We start from the raw sequence: 22,226 nt of genomic DNA, 5'->3' as shown, positions 1-22,226 counted from the left end.
ATCTAATGTTTTCTTTCTTGAGGTTCCTTTTTAAAGAAATCTGCACCAGAACTGGAATGAATGCAAGCCAATATATCAGTTTAAAAAACATATTTTCTCATTCATCAGATAAGAGTGACAGTTTAATTTATAAGTCTCTAGAGCTCAAAGTCAAGTTGCTGCTGCTGTTTGGATGGAAATGAGGCACAGGGCATTCTGGGACTGGTAATTCCCCCAGATCTTTAAGTCTTGCAACAATGTATGATGGGGAAAGAAGCAGGGATATAAAGCCCTTTTTTGTGTAATGAGAGACCTGGAGCAAGTACATTTGTGGGTTCTCCTTTGAGGAGACCTGAAGAAAATGACAGTTGGTATGTTTGTGCAGTAAGGAAACCTGTTCTAGGCACAACAGAACCTCCTGGGGAAAGAAGCTTAAGCTGAACACTATAAAAGCATGTGGTTCATCCACAAAGTTGTGAAAGAAAGCAACAGTTAAGTGAACATTATGATGGAAGCCTTCTTGTATACGTCTTGGAGATATTTTCTTTTGACACTGGCCCAGACTGTAGGAGGAGTGAAATTGTTAGGACTTTACTAAAATAGACCTTGGGTGAAGTGAGCTTGTTTAGAAAAGGTTAATAGTTTCATATTGAATTATACGATGGGAAATGTTTGTGGGGATGGAGGATGAATTGTCTGGCATCGCATAGGAAATGGCCCTTGGCTCCACAATGGTGTACAAAATAAAATGGTGTACATTTACCTATCCACTTCAAACATCTGAAGAGTGTAACTTGATTATGAATGAAAACATGAAGGAAAAACAGCGACTTTCATACTTTTAAGCCAAAGTGGTGTTTTATGTTACTGCTTTTGTGAACAGCAATATACAAATACAAAGTTAAAAAAGATTTGATAAAAATATTAGATTGGGTCAATTATATCTGGATTAAAACCAGGAAACAAGTCTGTATTGCTGTACATATGCAAGTGTACCTCTTCATAGGTTTCTTTGTGTACAAAAGCATAAATATTAGGAAATACAGTGTATATAACATTATCAATAATACCAAAATACCACAGTGATATATATGGTAAGGAAAGCTCTCAAAACAACAATGGTGTGGTTCTAATGCAAATTTAACACAAGTCTGTTCTGAAGAATGCCAAATCTGTATTTGTCTGTACTCATTACAACAGTGTTACCATTCTGATTGCAAGCCTGGAACTAGATGACAAATATAATATATTTTAAAAATATCACTATTGTTACGAGTCTTCAATACATTAAAATCCCATTTTCAAAGATTTTCATCCTGGCCTGTTTAGACACACATTTTATATTCCATAGGTGGTGGTGGTGGGGGAGGGGGGGTTCAAAATTATTTCAGCATGTAAACACACTGCAAAGCATCCTACAGTTCCTCTAAAGATTCAGATATGGAAATAAAGTCACCCACTCAATTTCTGCAATATTTTCTAATTCATGAAAATCAAGGGAAATTATATTGTTTCCAGAGAGAACCATCCTGAATAACAGGGACTGTCCTGTGGAAAGGCTAAAGGAAGAACATCAGGGACTCAGGTGAGAGTTGAAACAGACTGGAAGGAGTTCATTCTCTAATTTAGTTAAAGAATCTTTATGTCCCCAATAATTTTGTTTATTCTCACAGTAGAGCAGTTTGTAATTGTCATAATTTAGGTAGGCAAGCTTTTTTTCTTCTACAGTTTTTTAGTATTATTCCTAAATGCAGAGGTCTCATACTGCCGCTATATAGTGCAAAAGATAACTATTTTTGTGACAACCTATTCTGAAATTGATGTATAGTTATGATTTTATCCAATTTACTTCCTGAATTATAGAATTGAGAAGTTCAGTACATATAAGTTTATTCAAATGAATAACACTTTCACTGAAACACTAAAGGATGAGACAGTATGAAAAAAGTAAAATACTGCGAGTCTGATTTGCTAGTATATTATACCTTCTTTGTGCTGGTGTAAGCTCTGGTCTACACTAGGGAGTTATTTTGAAATAACTTATTTTGAAATAACAAGCAGTGAGTCCACACTACCAAGACCATTATTTCGAAATAAGGGGCTGGTTATTTCGAAATAACTCCTGCTTTCCACAAATGGCACTTATTTAAAAATAGTCCTCCCTTCAGCGGCAGCTGAGCACAACTGTAGCTCACGGATTTCTTTCTGTGTGCACCTCTGGGGAGTTATGACACAGCCAAAAAGAGCTAAAGCCACGCCCACTAGCTTCCCAGGCAGGAGACCAATATGCTGGTGATGTTTCCTTTGCACAAGAACCTTCTACCAGTGAATTCCTCCTAGGGCAAATCCTGGGACATTGCATTTAACCCTCATTCTGTGGGCATTACTGAACCCTTTTGTAAGAGAGCCTGAAAAATGTTATATAAGACATACGATAAAAATAAAATGTAAATAATTAATACTGCCAAGTAATGGAGATTAATGTTCAAACAATAGCAGCCGCTGCCAATATCCAGTTAAGATGGTTTATGGCATTTTAAACAAACATGTTAATTCTAACAAGGCTCCCCAAAGCCAAACCAACAACAAGTGAGTCTTCCCCACTAGTGTCAAACAATGGCAAACAGGTTGTGTCTTTAAGCAGAGAACTGCATAGCACAGGTGCTACCATTCAGTTTCACATGCAGGAGTGTTGCAAAAATAATATTTCTCTTTCATAGAAATGTGTGTTTGTGTATAAAGAATCGTTTTTATTTATAAACAAGTGGAAAGTTCTTAAACTGATTGGGTGATATGTTTTGGGTGAGTGATGAAAAAGTGCAAGGTTAGGATAAGATTGTTATTGACCCCTGATCAGGCGTATGAGGTAGGGGGTGTGTGTGTGTGTGTGTGTGTGTGTGTGTGTGTGTAAGGAGAACCTTGACTTTATGTCACTCTGTACAGTACTGGGACACAAATGCAGTCCCTTTTCTTATCTGAGGAAGGATGGTCACATACTAGTGTCCAAAGAGGGACCCAAAAGGAACAGAATGTGGAACAAGAGGATAGGACCAACATTGGGCTAACTAAACTTTTATAACAAATTAAAGTCAAACCTATTTTCATTACTTTCTTTAGACCTTTGTCTGAATGAAACATTAGACATTGTGAAGGGCCTTGTGCAGGAAGTAGAAAGGAAGGCTCAAGATGGAAGTTATTTTGAAAGAATTTTTAAAATATAAAAACAAAGAAATATGGATTTATGTATTAAAAACCACAACATAATGCATACAGATTGAACCTCGAGTCTAGCACCCTATGGTCCAGCAACATCTGGGGTTTGGCATGATTTTAGTTAGCTGGATGTCAACTTACCATGGATGTGGCCAAGTTTCCCACATCCCCATAAAGTTTGTTTACTGCCAGCAGCCTTGTGTCTCAGTGTTCTGTGCTATTATTAAGCTCTATTTTACACCGAATGTCTTCTAAGAGCCCTCTAAGGAATGGAAGTGTTGGTAATTCTGCTAGACAATATTGACCTCCTGTGGTTTGGGAAATTTTCTGGTTTGGCACCAGTCAGGTCCTGAGAGTACCAGACTACAGAAGTTCAACCTGTACCATCCTACATAAAGTATAACAAACTGAAATCCACATTGTTAATTGAATGGGTGTGTACAGAAATCCAGCTGTACAGCATTTACACATGCATGTTCTTATGTGTTAAAAACTGAACACTGATGCTTTGCAGACTCTTGTCTTCTAGAAGTGCATAATATGGCTGAAGTGTCCCTGAAATGACAAAGTTTCACATGTCACAAAACAAAAGTAATTTAAAACTGCTGTAGCATTTTTGTCATTGTGCAATGAAACTCATTGGACAAAGAGAAATATACAGTGTACAACTAAAAGCATCATACCTTGATCATCTGGAATGACATAGTGGACAAATAATCAATCTGGATAATCAATGAAGTTTTTCAATGTAATTTTCATTGGGAACATGGCTCTGTTTTGGATAAGTCTTTCATGTTAAGTCAAAATGTTATCCATGCAAATAATACAATATATTGACTATTTTAACATCTCATTAGTAATTATGTTAGCACATGGTAGAAGTTGGACTGTGCTAATATATATTTAATAAAAATAGTACAAGTGGGATAAGGTTTTATTTTCCGGCTGGGGACTTAATTTAAATTATCTCATGCATTTATACGTATACATTTTACAGGACTGAATAAACTATTTGAGTACATATTTTACATGACGATAAAAAAAATGACCCTCTCTCACTGTGTAACCTAATAGAGGAGACCCATGTGATTCATGGAATCGCTATTCACGGTTCCCCATCTATACGCTGTCTCCTGTCCCAGCCTGGGAAGGGGCAGAAATCCAGCTGTACAGCCTTTACACATTCATGTTCTCATGTGTTAAAAACTGAACACTGCTGCTTTGCAGACTCTTTTCTTCTAGAAGCCCATAATATGGCTGAAATGTCCCTGAAATGACAAAGTGGGAGCCACGGGGCATTCACTGGCAGCTGTGGAGAGTTTCCTGCAGTTTGCGAGAACCATTGTGAGTTTTCCCTGGCTCCTCGTAGCTGCGATGAGTTCCCCAGGGCTCCCTGCCCCCGGGGTCAGTTCAGGAACCGTGGAGAGCTCACCATCAGGTCTGGGAGCCACCACTCCTAATATCTGTGAGTTTCGCCATTTGCTGTGGATGCAGGAATGTACCCGCCATGAATAGCAAGGGTTTCCTATATAAACAAGATTTCCCCACCACCACTTCTTTCTCTCACATTCAAAAGCCAGTCCAAAGAATGCTTAAGAGTAATAATTTTTTAAATGAAATAAAATCTTCTCCTGGCCATCATCAATATTAGTTTAATACAGTTGCATTTTTCATGGCATAGTATTTAAACTTAAGTTTTACCTTGTTATCTTCCTATATTAGCTAACCAGTTTAAGCTAGAATTCTATCCTCTTTATACTTGTAAGCTCAGACCTAAAAGTAGCAATGTTCATGAATTGCTGGTGTTACTCAAGTTCTTTACATTCCCCATGAACTGCATAAAATCAAGATTTCCCAGTGCAAAACACAATGCTAATAATAGGCCCACAACTAACCACAAAAGGGTTGTCTCAGCCTATTATGCTTTGTCTGATTTACTCCATTCTAACAGCCACATTTTATTTTAATTCACTTGTACTCGGCTTAAAACTGTAGAATGTACTTTAACATATGTTATGCTATTCCTTGTAAAATTAGGGGAGGCATGTTTTATCTCTTCCCACATCTGGGCTCTTCCTTACAGCCACATTTTGGAGCATTATTTCCAGGGTAATTACTTTAGAGGGTGTCAAAATAGGATCTCAGTGAATGACAATTCTTTAAATCTTTTAAGATTAAGTTTAAACTCTGAAAAAAGTTAGTAGTTAATAGAGCTACTAACATCTTTGTTATGCTTTATCTTGTAGTCTGATACAATGTTTTCACATGATTTCACAAATGAAAATAATGTACCAGTTTGGTTCCTGATGAACTAATCAAAATGTGTTTTCTTCTTTTATGATATTGACCAGAAGTAGCTGATTAGTCAAAGAAAAAACAATGAGTGAGTCTATACATAATGATCTTCAATCATCCATGTCAATGCCATTACATGTTAATCCTGGACCTCTGCTTCCATTGACACTCTGATTTCCTGTATGAAACATGGATAAATGCTTTTGTTCCTAATAACCTCATGGCATACTGAAGGCATTATAATTTCACTTGATCTAGACATTTTAAAATTGCTCTGCTCTAACCAGGGAAAGTATTTATCCATTTAGGGATGAATAGTTAAACCTTGAAGAGTTAAAGGGAAACCCTGTACAGGTATAATTTGAAAGTCTTATGTTTTGCACACAGAAATATACATTGGGAAACAAATCTTCAATTTTGGAATTGTGGTGTACTGATATAGGAAAACTAGAGCTATAAGAATAGGTTAGGATAAAGAAAATTCTTTTCCACTATCAGATAGCTGTCTACTGAATGTGCTAAATTTAAGAACAAAATGAACAGATCATCTATGGTATTAGCCTTCCATAGTTGCAACCCCACTTACATCAGGGCTAAATTTTACCTAGGATGTTTTTTCCCCTCAAATTTGTTCTTACATTTATTGATATAAAATTTATGGAAGAGAGGCACATGACTATTACATTTCTAAGAGTACTGCCAAAATAGAAATTATTTAAAATAAAGATGTATATACAAATATTGCCTAAAGCTGGGTATAATGTATTCCAGTACTAATTTGCAACTGTGTAATTCATCAAAAATTAGTTTCACACTAGCCATTAAAACAGAAGAATCTTATTAACATTAATGCTGGCATTTGTAATTCTGAAAGCCATTTAAAAAAGTTAGAGGTCAAAGACTGACTTCTCTAACATCCCAAAACAATTTTGGGATTTTGAGTCAAAGGAGTACTTTGAAGTCTTCATGTGGAGAAAGGCATGTCCACAACACAAGCTTACAAAACTTAGTAATTCAAGTTAGTTAATTTTTCAGTGCCTTCAGTGGGATGGGAAGACAGTCAAGAGCAGATTTTAAAAGATATGTACGAGCCTACAGACATACTGAGGTGTCTATTGAGATTTTCAAATATACCTAGGTGCCTATGAGGGATGTCAACTTATAGCTGACTACATGATTAACAGAAAAGAGGCAGCAAAGGAGGGATGAGGTGGGACCTGGCTTTTAAGCTGGCTCCCCATGAGCACTGGATCCCCTGGAGCCATCTGCTTCCCATGCACTGCTGCCTCTGATAGAGAGGCAGCAGCACAGAGGGTGAAGGGGTCAGGTGGAAGTCCATATGTGTGGAGAGCTGGCTCTCCACATGTCCGGGCTCTGCAGAGCCACCTGCCCCCCTGGCTGTCTCATGCAGAGGTAGTATGGGGGGAGGGCAGGCAGGAGCCGTCTCCCCCTGAGCACCAGATCAACAAAGCTGTGGGAGAGGAGGAGAAGGGGAGCAGGGGAGGCTGCTCCATGGGATGCTGGTGCAACCTCTGACTGTGGGAAGCTCAGCTCCCACAGATAGCAGCTGCTGCCATCTCACAAGAGGCAGCAGCCATGGAGTGGCAGGGTCTCCCCTGGAGTGGTGCCGGGAGCACATTGGCTGCCGGCCCTGCCCCCGGAGATTACTGAATAATCGTGTAACCGCATCAAATTTTAGCAAATATTCAATTACTAAATATTTAACATCCCTCGTGCCTGCCTCCCATTGAAATCACCTTAAGTTACAAACTTGTATGTTTTTGAAAATCCAAGTAAAAGTTTATGCAACTTTAAGTGCCTACATACTTTTAAAAATCTGGCTGCAGGTGCCTTACAGGAGATGCTTATTCCTCAATGGACTAAGATTTATAACAGGCTTCTTTATTTAATTTTTTTTTTAAAAGATGGTTAAAACTCAATTCAATGCTGACCATTAATGTTACAACTTTTGACTATTGGCATGGAATCCTGGCCCTCTTAAAGTCAATGGGCATTTTGCCAGCTCCACAATTTCACCCTAGATGAGTGATACTCAGCCCTCAGTAGTTCACCAAATTAGTGATCATTACCAAAATAGCCACAACACTGTGAATTCATTGCTTTGTTTACTGTAGAACTATATATTCACATTTAAACAGTATGATGGGAAATATTAGTTTAAATATATAAAAAATTATTACAGCCCTTTCCCACCCCATAAAGTACGCAGCAGCACCATGCAGAGATGCACATGGCCCCCGCAGCTGACTGCTTTCAATGGGCTGCAGGCTGTTGGTGGGCCAGATCCAATCCCCGGTCCATATTTTGCCCACCCCTGACTTAAACCTATGCTTTCTTAAGAAACTTACTTTTAGTTTTACTATAAATGATCTGTAGGTGCTACTGAGTGTAACTCTAGCAAGCCTTACAAGCTTTTTGGGCTGGTTCTTTGAAGGCAGTAAACTCAGCATTACTTCTCTGAAAATCCAATAAGAGAGACTGGACATTGCAGGGGAAATGGCTTTGGGGAGACTCGAACTGTAAGGATGTTGGGCTCACCCTGCAATGAGTAACTGGGCTAGTGAAAGGCAGGGGGAGAACATGCTGCTTTGAGCATGTTGCAAATGTCAGGGCTCTGAGCCAAAGTTGTATAACACAGAGGCTGCCAAAGTCACAGGGCAGGAGGTGACAGAATGCCTTACTGGCCTGTGTGAACCCTCAAAGCATCACACCATAGCTGTACTACTCAACTCAATATCTAAAAATAGTAAAGAGGAACCTTCAAAAAATCTGAATAAACTGTTCAGGAACTCTACTTTTCTTAGCTATCTTAAGGAGAAATACTAGTGGAAAAGAGGAAATTAGGTATTATTTTTACTTTAAAAGTATTCAGTTACTTCAGTAAACTCTACTTTTTAGAGCAAATTTGAAAAATGTGTTTGCAAGCTCTATATTTTCAAACTAATGCTGGAAACGTATTAGTTTTACTCTGCTAGCATGGAAAAGCTAAATCAATCTGTCTTTTTTATTTACATGCTTTTTTCTTGAGATGTAATTGAGATTTTTATTAACTTTATGTTTTATGGATCTAATATTTAAGAAGAAATCTGTCTTTTATGTCACAGTAAGAAGGTTAATATACTTACAGATTCTCCTGCAATACATCTGAGGCAAGGCTGGGCAGTACCTTTGCTTTCATGATTTTGAAAAATCTAATTAACAAAAACATACACAAAATTCTCAGCAAAGCAATCACTTGCAAATATATAATAAAATGTATGTTAAACATATTCTACTAATATAGTTACTATTGATGATATAAACATACCATTGATTTTCGCTTTTCCTTGGTAGCCTGAGGAATACATTGTTCTGTGGAACCTTTCTGTTTACAATCCTGCTCCATAGTCCAGTAATCCATAGCACATTCATTTACTTGGTGGCAAAAATCACTCTCATTTGGAACAGTCTCTAAACTCTTGCATACTCGTTTCTAAAAGAATAAAATGAAATATTTAGCTATCCTCATAAAGCACAGCTCACTGCAATTTAAAAAAAAAATCCTGAAAACCTGTAACAGATAAAAATCTTGAGTTCAATTCTCAGGTGTACAAAATTTCCATAGTCCAATTATACTGAGGGGCTTTACAGAATAACATGAGGATGGGTAAAAATTTCAAAAGCATCTAAGTCCCATTTTCAGAAATGACATAGGCATTCCAGAGGCTAAGCCCCATTGACTTTCAATTAGACTTAGGTTCCAGAATCTCTAAGTCATCTTTGAAAACAGGACTTATGCTTCTAAATAACTTGGCTTTGAAAATCTTCCCTAATATCTTTTTGAACCAACTTTATTTTTAGGAATAACAACATTTTGATATATAATATCATGGTATAATATTCTACATTTTCCTCTTCATGCCCCAATGTTGATCAGTGTTAAATATTGGCCCACTAGCATAGATTGCTTTGAAGATACAAATTCTGTCCCTTAACAGAGTCAATCTTCATCATGAATGTCAAGTCAAATATTCTGTCTCTCCCAGTAGCATAAGAACTGCATAGGCAGGAGATGACTTGCCAGCAAACTAATCAGGCTCCTGAAGCATGGAAACTAAATTTAAGATTTGAATACGTATAAAAAAAATCCTGTTATGTAAAAATAAAATGGATCAATACACCAGGAACCTCAATGGAGGATAGTTGAAACATGAACACTACTGAGGAATAAAGCATATTTGTAAGGGAGGTAAATCAAAAAGTAAAATATGTATTGTACTAAGAAAGTGAATAATCTAATAAGAAAATCTGAGAAGGTCCTCTAAAGACAGGCTTCCCCCCACTGGGAAAACATTCTCTTGCCTTTGTTGTTGTAGAATTTGTCCTTTATTAAAAGCTATAGTATATCAGAACAGCAACATAACTAGCAAGATATATGAGATGAAGGATAAAAAGAAAAAGTGATTTACTGCTATGCATCATAAGAAATTTGGCTTATCAAAAATAAATTCAAGGTATTGTTTTTGGGGTTTAAGATACTTAATATCAGTGAAGAAATTTAGCATACAGAGTAGTTGGCTGACAAAATCTTATCATACTGATGCCAAGAGAACTTGAAGTTTCTAGAGAAGTTGGCAGCAGAGAAGGCTAAACTATCCTCAAATTCTATGACAGCAGAGCATCATCTCGTGAAAAAAGAAGGAACAACCAATAAATCAATTATGACTGTGGACAGAACCCAATTAATGCAGGGTATACCAAGTTTACAATTAATAATGCCTAACAGGTCAGCCGCTCAGAAAGCCTAGCTTCCACTAAGCAAGAGCGCATCAGAATGGCCCTTCATTTACCATGAATGGTGCTAACATGAGCTCAATCTAATGATCACTTTATGCACTATATACAAAGGCAGTTTCCTCTCTCTTGATATCCACATTTCCAAATCAACTGCTGTGAATGAGCCACTCTCACCCTGATTCCAATAGCCTCATTTACACAAGTACTCTCTCTTTCTTTTGTTGTCCTTATATATACACCCATGCGTCTGTAAACTCCAATTCATCTGATGAAGTGGGTTTCATCCATGAAAGCTTATACCCTAATAAATCTGTTAATCTCTAAGGTGTCTCTTTGTTTTTGACTCCTGTACCCACACCTCCTACCCCATGTCCTAGCATCCAGCACACCCCCACTGCCTGCAGCTGCTCCAGAGAGCGGGCCACTGGAGGCTGGGGCAAGCCCCTGGAGCCTTGCAGCCTCTGGAACAGCTGCAGGCCACTGTATGGGGGGGGGGGGGCTATTGGAGGCTGGGGCCAGCCCCAGAGCCTCCCCCACAGACCACCTGAAGGCCAAGGCTGGCCCCTGAGACCCAGCCCCTAGGAGGAGTTGCCAGCCAGAGAAGTGCCCCCTTGCAAGTACTGTAGAGCCTAGAAGTCTACTCGGTCCTATTTTTTGTTCAGCCAATTGCTCAGACAAACCACTTTATTTATATTTGAAGGAGATAATGCTTTGCACTTCTTGTACACAATGTCACCTGACTGTGAGAACAGGCACTTTTGTAACATCTATCACAAGATATTTACATGCCAGATGCACTAAAGATTAATATATCCCTTCATATTTCGACTGCTATTCCAGAGGACATCTGTCCATGCTAATGACATGTTCTGCTAGATAACAATTAGGGATATTAGATATTATTTAATATAATAATCGTGTAACTGCACCAAATCTTAGTGGTTACATGATTATTTGATTGTCCACAGGGGAGGAGCCAGCAGACAGTGTGCTCTTGGTCCCATTTCTGGGGAGACCCCGCCATCCTGCGCTGCTAACATGGAGGCTTAAAAGCCAACTCCCCCTGAGCACCAGCTGCCGCCTACCTGCCCCTGCCACTTTGGGAGGCAGCAAGCGGAGGGGGGAGTGGACATGTGCAAAGAGCTGGCTTAAAAGCTGGCTTCCCGCGTGTACCGGCTTCTGCCTGCCTCCCTCACTCTTTGCGCTGCTGCCTCTGGCAGCAGTGTAGGGACGTGGGGGGGGGGGGGGGAGGAGCTCCACAGGATCTGGTACTTGTGGGGAGCCAACTTAAAAGCTGGCAGCAAGGGGGGGGAGGGAGTGCTTGTAGTCATGTGGATTAACCAATAAGCCCATGTTTATCAGTTAATCATTTTATCAGTTAATCATTTAAACGACTATATGCTAACATTCCTAATAACAAAACAAAGCTATGCACAGGATACATTTTCATTTTCATCATCTGAGTCAGATGCCACCAGCAGAAGACTGATTTTCTTTTTGGGTGGTTCAGGCACTGCAGTTTCCGCATTGGACTGTTGCTCTTTTGAGATTTCTGAAAGCATGCTTCACACCTCATTCCTCTCAGATTTTGGACCAATCTTCAGATTCTTAAACTTTGCGGGGAGTGCTGCAGCTATCTTTAGATATCTTACATTGATACCAGTTTTGTGTTTTGTCAAATCTGTAGTGAAAGTGTTCTTAAAATGAACAAGACGTGCTGGGTCATCATCTGAAATGGCTATAATGTGAAATAAATGGCAGAATGCAGGTACAACACTTATAAATACATGCAGATTAGAAGAAAGAAGGAGTTCAGTCACAAATGTAATAAATGCAGTTTTAATAAACAAAATCAGCATGGAAGCATGTCCTCTGAAATGGTGGCTGAAGCATATAAGGGCACACTAATATGTTTAGCATATCTGACACGTACCTTGCAATGCCAGCTACAAAAGTCCCATGTAAATGTCTGTTCCCACTTTTTGGTGACATTGTAAATAAGAGGGCAGCATTATCCCCTGTAAATGTAAACAAACTTGTTTGTCTGAGTGATAGACTGAACAAGAAGTAGCACTGAGTGGACTTGTAGGTGCAACAGTTTTGCATTGTTTTGTTTTTTAGTGCAGTTATGTATCAAAAAAATCTATATTTGTAAATTGCACTATCAGATAGAGATTGCACTACAGTACTTGTAGGAGATGAATTGAAAAATACTATTTTGTTTATCATTTTACAAGCGCAATTAAAATATAAAGTGAGTAGAGTACACATTAGATTCTGTGTTGTAACTGAAATCAACATATTTGAAAATGTACAAAAACACTGAAATATTTTTAATACATTTCAATGAGTAGTCTGTTCTTTAACAGTAAAACTAAACCTGGAATTAATCATGATTTTTTTCTTGAGTTAGTCACATTAGTTAACTGCAATTAATTGACAGCCCTAGCTGTTACTCCTATCACACTCTAGCAGGCATGGTAAGTCAATGGAATAAGAGCATAAACACAAGTTGTCTTGAGGCTCCTGTTAATTTCCCCAAAGTGAATGCCCTGGCACTCACAATAAAGAAAAATGCTCACAATTTGGGAGGAGAGAAACAATTTTTTTGAATGAATTTGATTAGAGAAATGAACTCAATACACTTAAAAATTTTATCCAGAGAATGCAATGATAAACTCCTAACAGACTCACATTTTCAGAAGTAGAACAGTAGCAAGTGAATACTGTTAGTATTGCCAACTGGCAATAAGAAAGAATACCAACAAAAGCGGGGCAGTTCGTTCATCAGTACCATTTAGAGAGAAGTAAAACTGCCTATAGACTAAATTTACCCACTCAGGGTACCTCTACACTGCGAGCTAAAGTCAAGTTAAGATCTACAACTTCAGCTACGTTAACTGGGTAGCTAAAGCCGAACTAGCTTAACTCGACTTTTGGCACTGTCTACACAGCAGGAAGTCGAGGGAAGAACATTCTTCCTTCAACTTCCTTTACTCCTCATGAAATGAGGGCTGCAGAAGTCAGAATAAGAAGCCCTTTATTTCAAAATTATTTCAAAATAATGGGATTGATGTGTAGACATGAACTCTTATTTCAAAATAAGTGTGCAGTGTAGACATAACCTCAGAATAACTAGATGGGATACAACATTCCCTTTTAAAACAAAATGAAATGTCACAAGATGCAAAGTCAGAACAAATAATGTAAAAAGGTGTGTCAGCCAGGGTAAGAGCTAATAACAGTATACGTAGGACCACTTAATAGAACTCTATATCAGTTCTGTTCTGATCATAGGCAACATGGCTGCTAGAAGGACAGCATCATGGATGTTTTCAGAGAGACCCTAGTGGTCTGAATATTGTTCTAGTGACTGGAATGTTTCACTCAAATATGTTAGCATTGTGGAAGCAGTTGTGACAACATACATCATTGTCACATGTAGGTACATACACCAATTGGGGCAAGTCTACACTAGGAAATTATTTCAAATAACTTATTTTGGAATAATAACTCCCAAAATAACTATTTCAAAATCAATTTATTCCCCAAGAAAAGCAGGAGTTATTATTCTGAAATAACCAACCCCTTATTTCAAAATAATGAGCTTGGTAGTATGGACTAGGGATGTGAAATATCGGCTAACTGAATAGTCAAGTAACCTCATCTTAGTCGACTATTCAATAGTCCCCGGGGGCCACTGTATGAGAGGCAGCAGTGCAGGGTGTCAGGCGGGAAGCTGGTCCACAAGTTGAGCCAATTTAAAAACCAGCTTCCCTTGTGGACTGCCTGCCTATTTCTCAGTGCTGCTGCCTCTGATAAAGAGGCAGTAGAACAGGGTGGCAGCAGCCCCTGTCTAAGGTGGGTCTGAGCTCCTGGACCCACTATGCGCTGAAACTGAGCCACGCTGCCTGCCTGCGTGGCTCCTAATACACTTCTAATGCAGAGTCACAGCAGGAGTACGTTCTGGACCTGGTGTGAGCCAGAACTGAGCTGGGCTGCTGGCCAGCATGTTAAAAAATGTACTGGCAAGAGTGGGGGGAGGGAAATGCCTGTAGTCTATAGGATTAACCTATCAGCTTTTGCTTATTGATTAATTGGTTAATTGACTATACTATTACATCCCTAGTATGGACACTCTGCTTGTTATTTTGAAATAAGGGAAGTTATTTTAAAAGAAATTCCCTAGTGTAGACCAGGGTTAAGACTCTTAACTTGTGACAGATGTTAACTTTAGACTGGGGGGGATGTGCAGCCAGACCACCTCTTGTCATTGGTTCCTATCCTGTGGGTTTAACAACTGCTTCTGTAGCATATATGGGGTGATTTATGGTTTGTGGGTGCAGCCATGAATGGTAGTTGAGTGGAGCTTACAAGTCTGGCCAATACTTGTATCAATTGTTCTTCCCAGGGTCTTGATTCATAATGACAGCAAGCCTCAAAATAGTATGGACATTTACATGGGGACATGTCCTAGTGAGATAAAAGTTGGCAATCTGGAAGATGACATTTGTTTCACAGCAGTGACACTCAGACTGAGGCTCGCGAGCTGCAAGTGGCTTTTTAATGCATCTCCTGTGGCTTTTTGCAGCATGTGATATTAAAACATTATGTGAGTTAATTATTAACCAATTTTGATGCTTTTACTATGTTATTAACCAACTGTAACTCATAAAATAATAATGCTTGGTCACTCATTTTGCTTTGAGAATAATCTCTCTCTTCAATAGCACAATGAAACAATGAATTCATACTACAGGCAGTCCCTGGGTTACGTACACGATAGGGACTGTAGGTTTGTTCTTAAGCTGAATTTGTATGTAAGTCGGAACTGGCTTCCAGATTCAGCCGCTGCTGAAACTGACCAGCGGCTGACTACAGGAAGCCCGAGGCAGAGTTGCTCTGCCCTGGGCTGCCTGGAATCAGCCGCTGATCAGTTTCAACAGCAGCTGAATCTGGACGCCTAGGACAGAGCAGCTGGAGCGCTGCCGGGTAGGTGCCCGCAGGGGCGGCGCTGCGGGGACCAACTGGGCAGCACCCCAGCTACTCTGCCCCAGGTGTCCCCAAGTCAGCCGCTGCTGAAACTGATCAGCGGCTGATTCCAGGAAGCCCGGGGCAGAGCATCTCTGCCTCGGGCTTCCTGTAGTCAGCCGCTGATCAGTTTAAGCAGCGGCTGACTTGGGGACACCAGGGGAAGAGCAGCTGGGGTGCTGCCCGGTTGGTCCAGTAGCGCCGAGGAGCGGTGCTGCAGGACCAACCCAGCAGCCCCAGCTGCTCTACCCCAGGCGAGAAAAGCCTTGTCTGCTGGGGGGCGCACTAGCTGCGCCCCTCAGCAGACCAGGGAAACCCGGACAGTGGGACCGCGGAGATGCGCCGCGGTCCCTCCCGCATCCTCCCCAGCTTTGCTCCGTGTCTCCCTAGTCTGCTGGGGGGTCTCCAGGAAGACGAGGAGCAAAGCTGCGGAGCGGCTCGGGCAGCGGGGCAGCCCAGGCGCTTCTGGGCTGTCCCGCTGCCGGCTTCTGCCGAGGCTTTGCAAAGCCGCGGAGGGGCTGGGGCTGCGCTGCAAAGACTCGGGGGAAGCCGGCAGCGGGACAAAGCCTCGGGGGAAGCCGGCAGCGGGACAGCCCAGGCGCTCCTGGGCTGCCCCGCTGCCCGAGTCCCTCCGCGGCTTTGCTCCGCGTCTTCCTGGTCTGCAGACCAGGGAGACGCGGAGCAGCTTTTCTCGCCCCGGAGTACACAGGCGGCGGGACCGCGAGGTCCCGCCGTCCGTGTCCTCCGGGGCGAGAAAAGCCCCGTTCGTAACTACGGATCCGACATAAGTCGGATCCACGTAAGTCGGGGACTGCCTGTACTATGATCCTTTAGGTAATGTGGATTGCTAATATGGCTAGGAATCACTGAGGTCTAAGTACAGTAAAACTCCGATGGTCCGGCATCTGACGGTCCGGCACTCCTGATGGTCCGGCACCATCAGGAACCCAGAAGTGCTCCGGGCAGCCGGACCATTGGAGCTGCTCTGCCCCCAGCTTCCCCAATTCAGCCGCTGCTAAAACTGACCAGCGCTGAATCCGGGAAGCAGAGGGCAGAACAGCTGGAGTGCTGCAGGGTAGGTGCAGAATCGCTGCCCCTTGGGGCTGCGGGACCAACCCAGCAGCACCCCAGCTGTCCCGGATTCAGCCACTGCTGAAATTGACCAGCGGCTAACTCCAGGAAGCCCGAGACAGAGCTGCTCTGCCCCAGCTTCCTGGAATCAGCCACTGGTCAATTTCAGCAGCAGCTGACTTGGGTACACCTGGGACAGAGCAGCTGGGGTGCTGCTGGGTTGGTCCCCGCAGCGCCGAGGTTTGGCACTACCAGACCAACCCAGCAGCGCCCCAGCTGCTCTGTCGCAGGCGTCCTGATTCAGCCGCTGCTGAAACTGACCAGGGCTGACTCCAGGAAGCCAGGGGCAGAGCAGCTCTGCCTCTGGCTTTCTGGAGTCAGCCGCTGATAAGTTTCAGCAGCAGCTGACTTGGGGACACCTGGGGCAGAGCAGCTGGGGTGCTGCTGGGTTGGTCCAGTAGTGCTGCTCCTCGGTGCTGTGGGACCAACCCAGCAGCCTTCCAGCTGCTCTGCCCCAGGCGTCCTGATTCAGCCACTGCTGAAACTGACCAGGGCTGACTCCAGAAAGCCCGGGGCAGAGCAGCTCTGCCTCTGGCTTTCTGGAGTCAGCCGCTGATCAGTATCAGCAGCGGCTGACTTGGGGACACCTGGGGCAGAGCAGCTGGGGTGCTGCTGGGTTGGTCCAGTAGCGCCGAGGAGCGGCACTGCGGGACCAACCTGTCAGCACCACAGCTGCTCTGCCCCAGGGGTCTCCAAGAGCAGCTGGGGTGCTGATGGGTTGGTCTCGCGGTGCCAAGGGTCGGCGCTACCGGACCAACCCAGCAGCACCCCAGCTGCTCTGCTGCAGGCGCCCCCGATTCAGCCGCTGCTGAAACTGACCAGCAGCGGCTGAATCGGGGACTCCTGGGGCAGAGCCGGACTATCAGAAGGGAGGGCTATGAGGGGGTCTGGGGTAGCATTCCCCCACCCCACTCCAGACCCCTCATAGCCCCCCCTTCTGATAGTCCGGCATATCTGATAATCCGGCACCCCCTGGGTCCTAAAGGTGCCGGATTATCGGAAGTTTACTGTATCACTGTTTTACAATATGTCCTGTTGCATTCTTCTGACTGTATGGTGCTACATATCTGCATCAACATGCTTTGTCTGGGTGGTAAACAATGTCCTTTTTCTTAATGGCTAAAGATTATTCTCTCCTGTTAAGGTTCATTAGCACTCATGGACCCTTACATGAATTTGCAATATAAATTAACCTTGCTAGTTACTCCTAAATTTCACTACCAAAAAGAGGAGGAAAATAAGGATATGTTCATCCCATCATGGGAAGTAGTGTGTAAAGCAATTTTGCATGCTGGCAGCTTGGTAGGAATGCACTCCAAGTCTGCAAACTTTTGTGTACTGCTCTAGTACAGTAGCATGCTTTCCAGTACATGGGGGCAGGTATTTCTAACAAAAGAGGCAAGACTTGGTTATGATGTACCATTTCCATTGTACAACTGACTAGCATCCTGTGAGAACTGTGGGACCTAATTGCCCACCGAGCCAATGGAGCAGGTTCGCTGAAGGGGCTGGGGAGGAAGCATGAACAAGGCAATTGCCTTGGGGACCAACAATCTAAAAGGCTCAGGGCTCCTGGCCATTGCTGCCTCTACTGCAGTGTGGGACAATTTAAATCACTGCTGGAGTGCTGCATGGGCCCCGCCCCTTCTGGGAGCAAGGAGCCTCCCCCACACAGTTCATCCAGGGGTCTGGCGTGGTTGTTGACTCCCCTGCAGGAGAGTCACACATGAGTAATCCCAGCAGTCGTCTTCAAGGCAGACCTGAGTGCTGCCCTCCCATTCTACAGGGCTCAGATGGCTTATTTGCTGGATATTTATGAGCTAAAAGGGGGCTAGGATTGGGGCCCATGTATGGGCTCTAGGCAGTCACTATGGGCCACTGTTTTAATTCAATTGCTTAATTATTGCCCACTGCAAGCCCACGTCTTGGGTGATGTACAATCAGTATAAGTGATGCAATGTTTGCTTGGCCCAGTCAGTATTGTAGAGCAGCAGTTCCCAACTGCCGGGACATGGACATCTGGCTGCCAGGCTGCCTCGGCTTTGGGAGCTGGGATTCACCGCTCCTGCTGCGGCTGTTGGGAGAGGCATGTCCTGCCCCACCTCTCAGCCAACCAGGGCCAGGCAGGGTAGCCTTAGACCAGCTGTAACCCAGGTGGCAGCACTAAACTCGCAGGTAGTGCAGGCTAGATAAGGGGGGCAGGGCTAGTGCTGGAGGGTTCTGGGGTTGGGGGCTCTAAGAAGTGGGGTCTGGCACTGGACAGCTCTGGGGGCAAAGCTAATACTTGGAGGCTCTGGGTCGGGACTAGTACTGGGGAACTCTAAGGGGTGGGGAGCTGAAAGAGATGGGGAGCTGACACTGCGACGCAGTAGGACATCTGGGGTGGAGAGCTGACACTGGGGGCTTCTGGGGGCAGGGCTAATATTAGAGACTGGGGGCTGGCACTGGGGAAGGCTCTGGGAGGGTTGGGTGCAGTGGGGCTCTGGAAACAGGAGGCTGGAAGGGGGGGATCTGGTGGTGAGGAGGGGGCTGGCACTGAGCGTTTGGGATGGGGGGCTGGCACTGGGTGGTTCTGAGGGTGGGAGGTTGTCACGGGAGGTTGGATGCAGGGGACTCTGGGGTCAGTGGCTGGCGCTGGGGGGGGGGGGTAGTAGGCTCTAGGGGTTATGGCTGGCACTGGGAGGGGGTTCTGGGGGCTGGGACTTTTGGCAGACCAGCAACATTTTATTTTTATATTTGCATGTTAAATATTTGCATAGTGAGTATGCAAGTGTGCAAATAAAAAGTTGCTGGTCTGCCAAAAGTGCGTGAATGGGTTTGCCGGTGTCTGGTATAAATAAGTTTGGGAACCACTGTTGTAGAGGAAGAGATGGCCAGTTCTTAACCAACACCCAATTATGGTGATTGATGAATAGCTTTTTCATTTTTCTGGCTTCACCACTGAATGGTTATCAATGTTCATGTGTATGTATATCCCTTAGCAGAGTTGTGTGATACTGATTGCTATATGTGACTGAACACACTGGGACATGAGCAGAGGTTCAGAACTCCGCCAATAAGCAAATAACACTTTCTGTTAGTCCAGTTTCTTTTCTTATGATGATTTTCTCACAGTGAGCCTATTAAACTGCTGTTGGGCTTGGGGCCATAATACCTTATATAATTTTTGTCTCCAGCTTAAAATTATGTTTGCTTCTGCATTAAATGGATTCCAGGAACCTGAAGTGATGGATGGGTAGCCATGTAATGCAAAGGAAGAAGACAGAAGTCACAACAAATCTTACCAGTTTTCTTATTGAAAAGGTCAGCAATATCATGCATATGCAGAGCAAAACACACTAACTATAAAAATAGTTAAGTGCTGGGACAAGCATCCAAGGGAGGTTGTGGAATCCTAATCATTAGGTGTTTATCTAAAAAAACCCATCAGCTTCTAACAATGACAGGGCTGTACTTAGAATCATAGCACCATAGAGCTGAAAGAGACCTCAGGAGGTCATCAAATCCAGCCCCCTGCTCTAGGCAGGACCAATCCCAACTCGTCCCAATTTGTTTACTTGTGAAAGTAAACACAATTCTATTTCAATTTTAACAAATTTATTTTTGCTAACAACAAATACATAAATACTGAAGCTAGGGTTTAATCCTGAAAACACATTCACATGCAAATGAAAGCAACTGGTGTTGAAGGTTTTGTAGGGTTGGGCCATCAGAGAGTTCAGTAATATTTCAGTACTAACACTAGGGGGCTAACAGCTAAAACTCTAGCCAAATAATCTCAAATTCCAATAGTCAGTGGCATGTAGCTCAGAAAGTTCACAACTCATTATCCCTTTCACCTAATATACTACATTTCTAATTGTCAGAAACTTCTTAGTTCACATGAAACCTAATCCAAAGCACATTAAATTCAGAGAAATGTCTCAAATTAACTATAATGGGTCTCTCCAATCATATAGTATTTTACTTAATGAAAAATTAATTTACAGCAAAATAAACAAGACTTTTCCATTGTTCCTCCTGCAAATGTCAAGAGCTAAATGGCCACAACTCTTTAATCTCTCTCTAATATCAATATCTTCTCAAGGTTAGGCAATAACTATTGCAATTAGAACACTATTCTATCATAACACAAATACTCCTATTTCACTTCTCTAGAACACACTAATTACTGTACAAAAGGCATTGTAGGGCTTTTCCTGATTTAAGGACTCAGTCCTTCAATTTTTGCACAAATTGCTTCTTGTCTTGCAAGCAGTTTGCAAACATGCAGATGTGGAACTTTAGACGTGACTAAAGTTACAAAGACAAATGTCTTTGGGACTAGAATTGTAATTATGAAACTAGTTTCCACAAAGATTGCAAAAATGGGCACAACATATAATTAATATTGGGTATAGAAATTTATGTTACAGGCAGGGTCCCCAGTCGCATCATACATCCCTGGATGTTAAGGGCCAAATATATGCCAAAGGCCTAACAGAAGGGATCAAAACATGCTCGAAACTTAAAAGCCCTTGGTGGATTAATCCCTTCAAGTAACTGATTTCCATAATGAAAAGAGATCAAGATCATTGTCCACCTTTGGCAGTTGGGGAAACTGAGTCAGGATCCAGGAAGTGATTTGCCCAAGGAGAAGCAGAAGGCTTACATGTCTGACTTCAACGCCTTTCCTCAACAAAAAGGAGGGGGGCTGCAAACTGCGTGGACACTGAGCGAGCTGGCGTGAAGGAGGAGCTGGCACCCCACTAGCCGAAAGGGGAAGTGCGGGCTTTGCAGCTGCTAGGCGCTCACAACACTGGGTCGGACCCCAGCCAGGCAATAGCGACTGCGATCGCCTCTCGGGGACGGGCGGCGGCAGAGCGCTCCGGGACTAGGGCAGGGCCTGGTAATGTGCCCCTGGAGCCGGCGGCAGCGTCTCGTAGTCGCCCCGAGGCACGGACCACCCAGCCCGGGCCGCTGGAAACCGCGAGGCCCTCGGGGCAGGAGCGCTGCCTCCGCACGGCCCCTTCCCTCCGCGGGCGGAACTTACGCGCTCCGGTTCTCCCGCCTCGTGAGAGTGCAGCGCCCCCCGCCGCCGCCGCGTGTGCGGCGCCAGCAGCTCCATGCGGCCCGGCGCCAGACGCTGCTCTCTCTACCCCGCTCCTGCTACCGCGCTGCTCGGCGGCTCTCCGCAGCCACCGCGCGGTCTGGGCCCGGGCGCCCGGGGAGTCCTGGGGCGGGCGGCTGGGCGGAGACAGGGCGGGTCGGCCCCGCCTCCCTGGCCAGGGGAAGCGGGGCGCGGCGGCTGGTGCTGCTGACTACGCACAGACACTGGCCAAGCGCAGGGACAGCTGCCCGCGAGCACAGGCTGGCAAACGCGCTCCCGCGCAGCAGCTGGTTTGCGGAGCGGCCTGTGCGGGCAAACCATTGTAAATGGTTTCGCTCCACCCCGCCCCCGAACATTCTCTTCTTTGCAAAGGGCATTGCCTGCCAGCAACAAAGTGTGCGTGAAACGGGGACCCTGGCGTGCCCAGCTCCATAGTTACCTGCGGCTGTCAGCTACATGTTACAGTAACCCGAGAAATGCTTCCTTGCTTTGGCAAATGACTCAAGTGTTGCCCAAAGCCGCCTTTCTGCACATGCATATCAGTGTAGTAGCCAGCTGTTGAAGTGCCAGCAGTTACGAGCATTTTAACCACGATGTTGCTTGGACATGCTCTCAGCAGGGCTGGTCTACACTCGTTGCTATAGCTGGTGGTGCTACAACATGATTCGAGACACACGTTGTTATATTTTTT

General features: G+C 43.7%; 1 protein-coding gene across 1 annotated transcript; it reads right to left on the bottom strand.

The window, feature by feature from the left end:
• Positions 1-818: 818 nt before the first annotated feature.
• C8H10orf143 (chromosome 8 C10orf143 homolog) lies at positions 819-21,686 on the bottom strand. The gene is made up of 4 exons (XM_075935243.1): positions 21,479-21,686; positions 8,816-8,980; positions 8,634-8,699; positions 819-3,747 (listed from the first exon to the last, which is right to left on the bottom strand). Exons 1-4 carry the CDS (start codon positions 21,551-21,553, stop codon positions 3,718-3,720), a joined length of 336 nt encoding a protein of 111 aa, XP_075791358.1. The 5' UTR covers positions 21,554-21,686; the 3' UTR covers positions 819-3,717.
• Between the last annotated feature and the right edge of the window lie 540 nt (positions 21,687-22,226).

Source organism: Pelodiscus sinensis, chromosome 8, assembly GCF_049634645.1.
Source record: "Pelodiscus sinensis isolate JC-2024 chromosome 8, ASM4963464v1, whole genome shotgun sequence".
In the NCBI taxonomy this organism is placed as follows: domain Eukaryota; kingdom Metazoa; phylum Chordata; order Testudines; family Trionychidae; genus Pelodiscus; species Pelodiscus sinensis.
This window is presented reverse-complemented; position numbering and strand designations above follow the sequence as displayed.

Excerpts from the sequence above, each read along its gene's own strand:
- C8H10orf143 (XM_075935243.1), bottom strand. The coding sequence starts at position 21,553 with ATGGAGCTGCTGGCGCCGCACACGCGGCGGCGGCGGGGGGCGCTGCAC. Across the intron at positions 8,981-21,478 it reads AGGCGGGAGAACCGGAGCGC|AAACGAGTATGCAAGAGTTT; the intron begins GTAAGTTCCGCC and ends TTATTCTTTTAG. Across the intron at positions 3,748-8,633 it reads GATGTATTGCAGGAGAATCT|GGACACTTCAGCCATATTAT; the intron begins GTAAGTATATTA and ends TTGTCATTTCAG.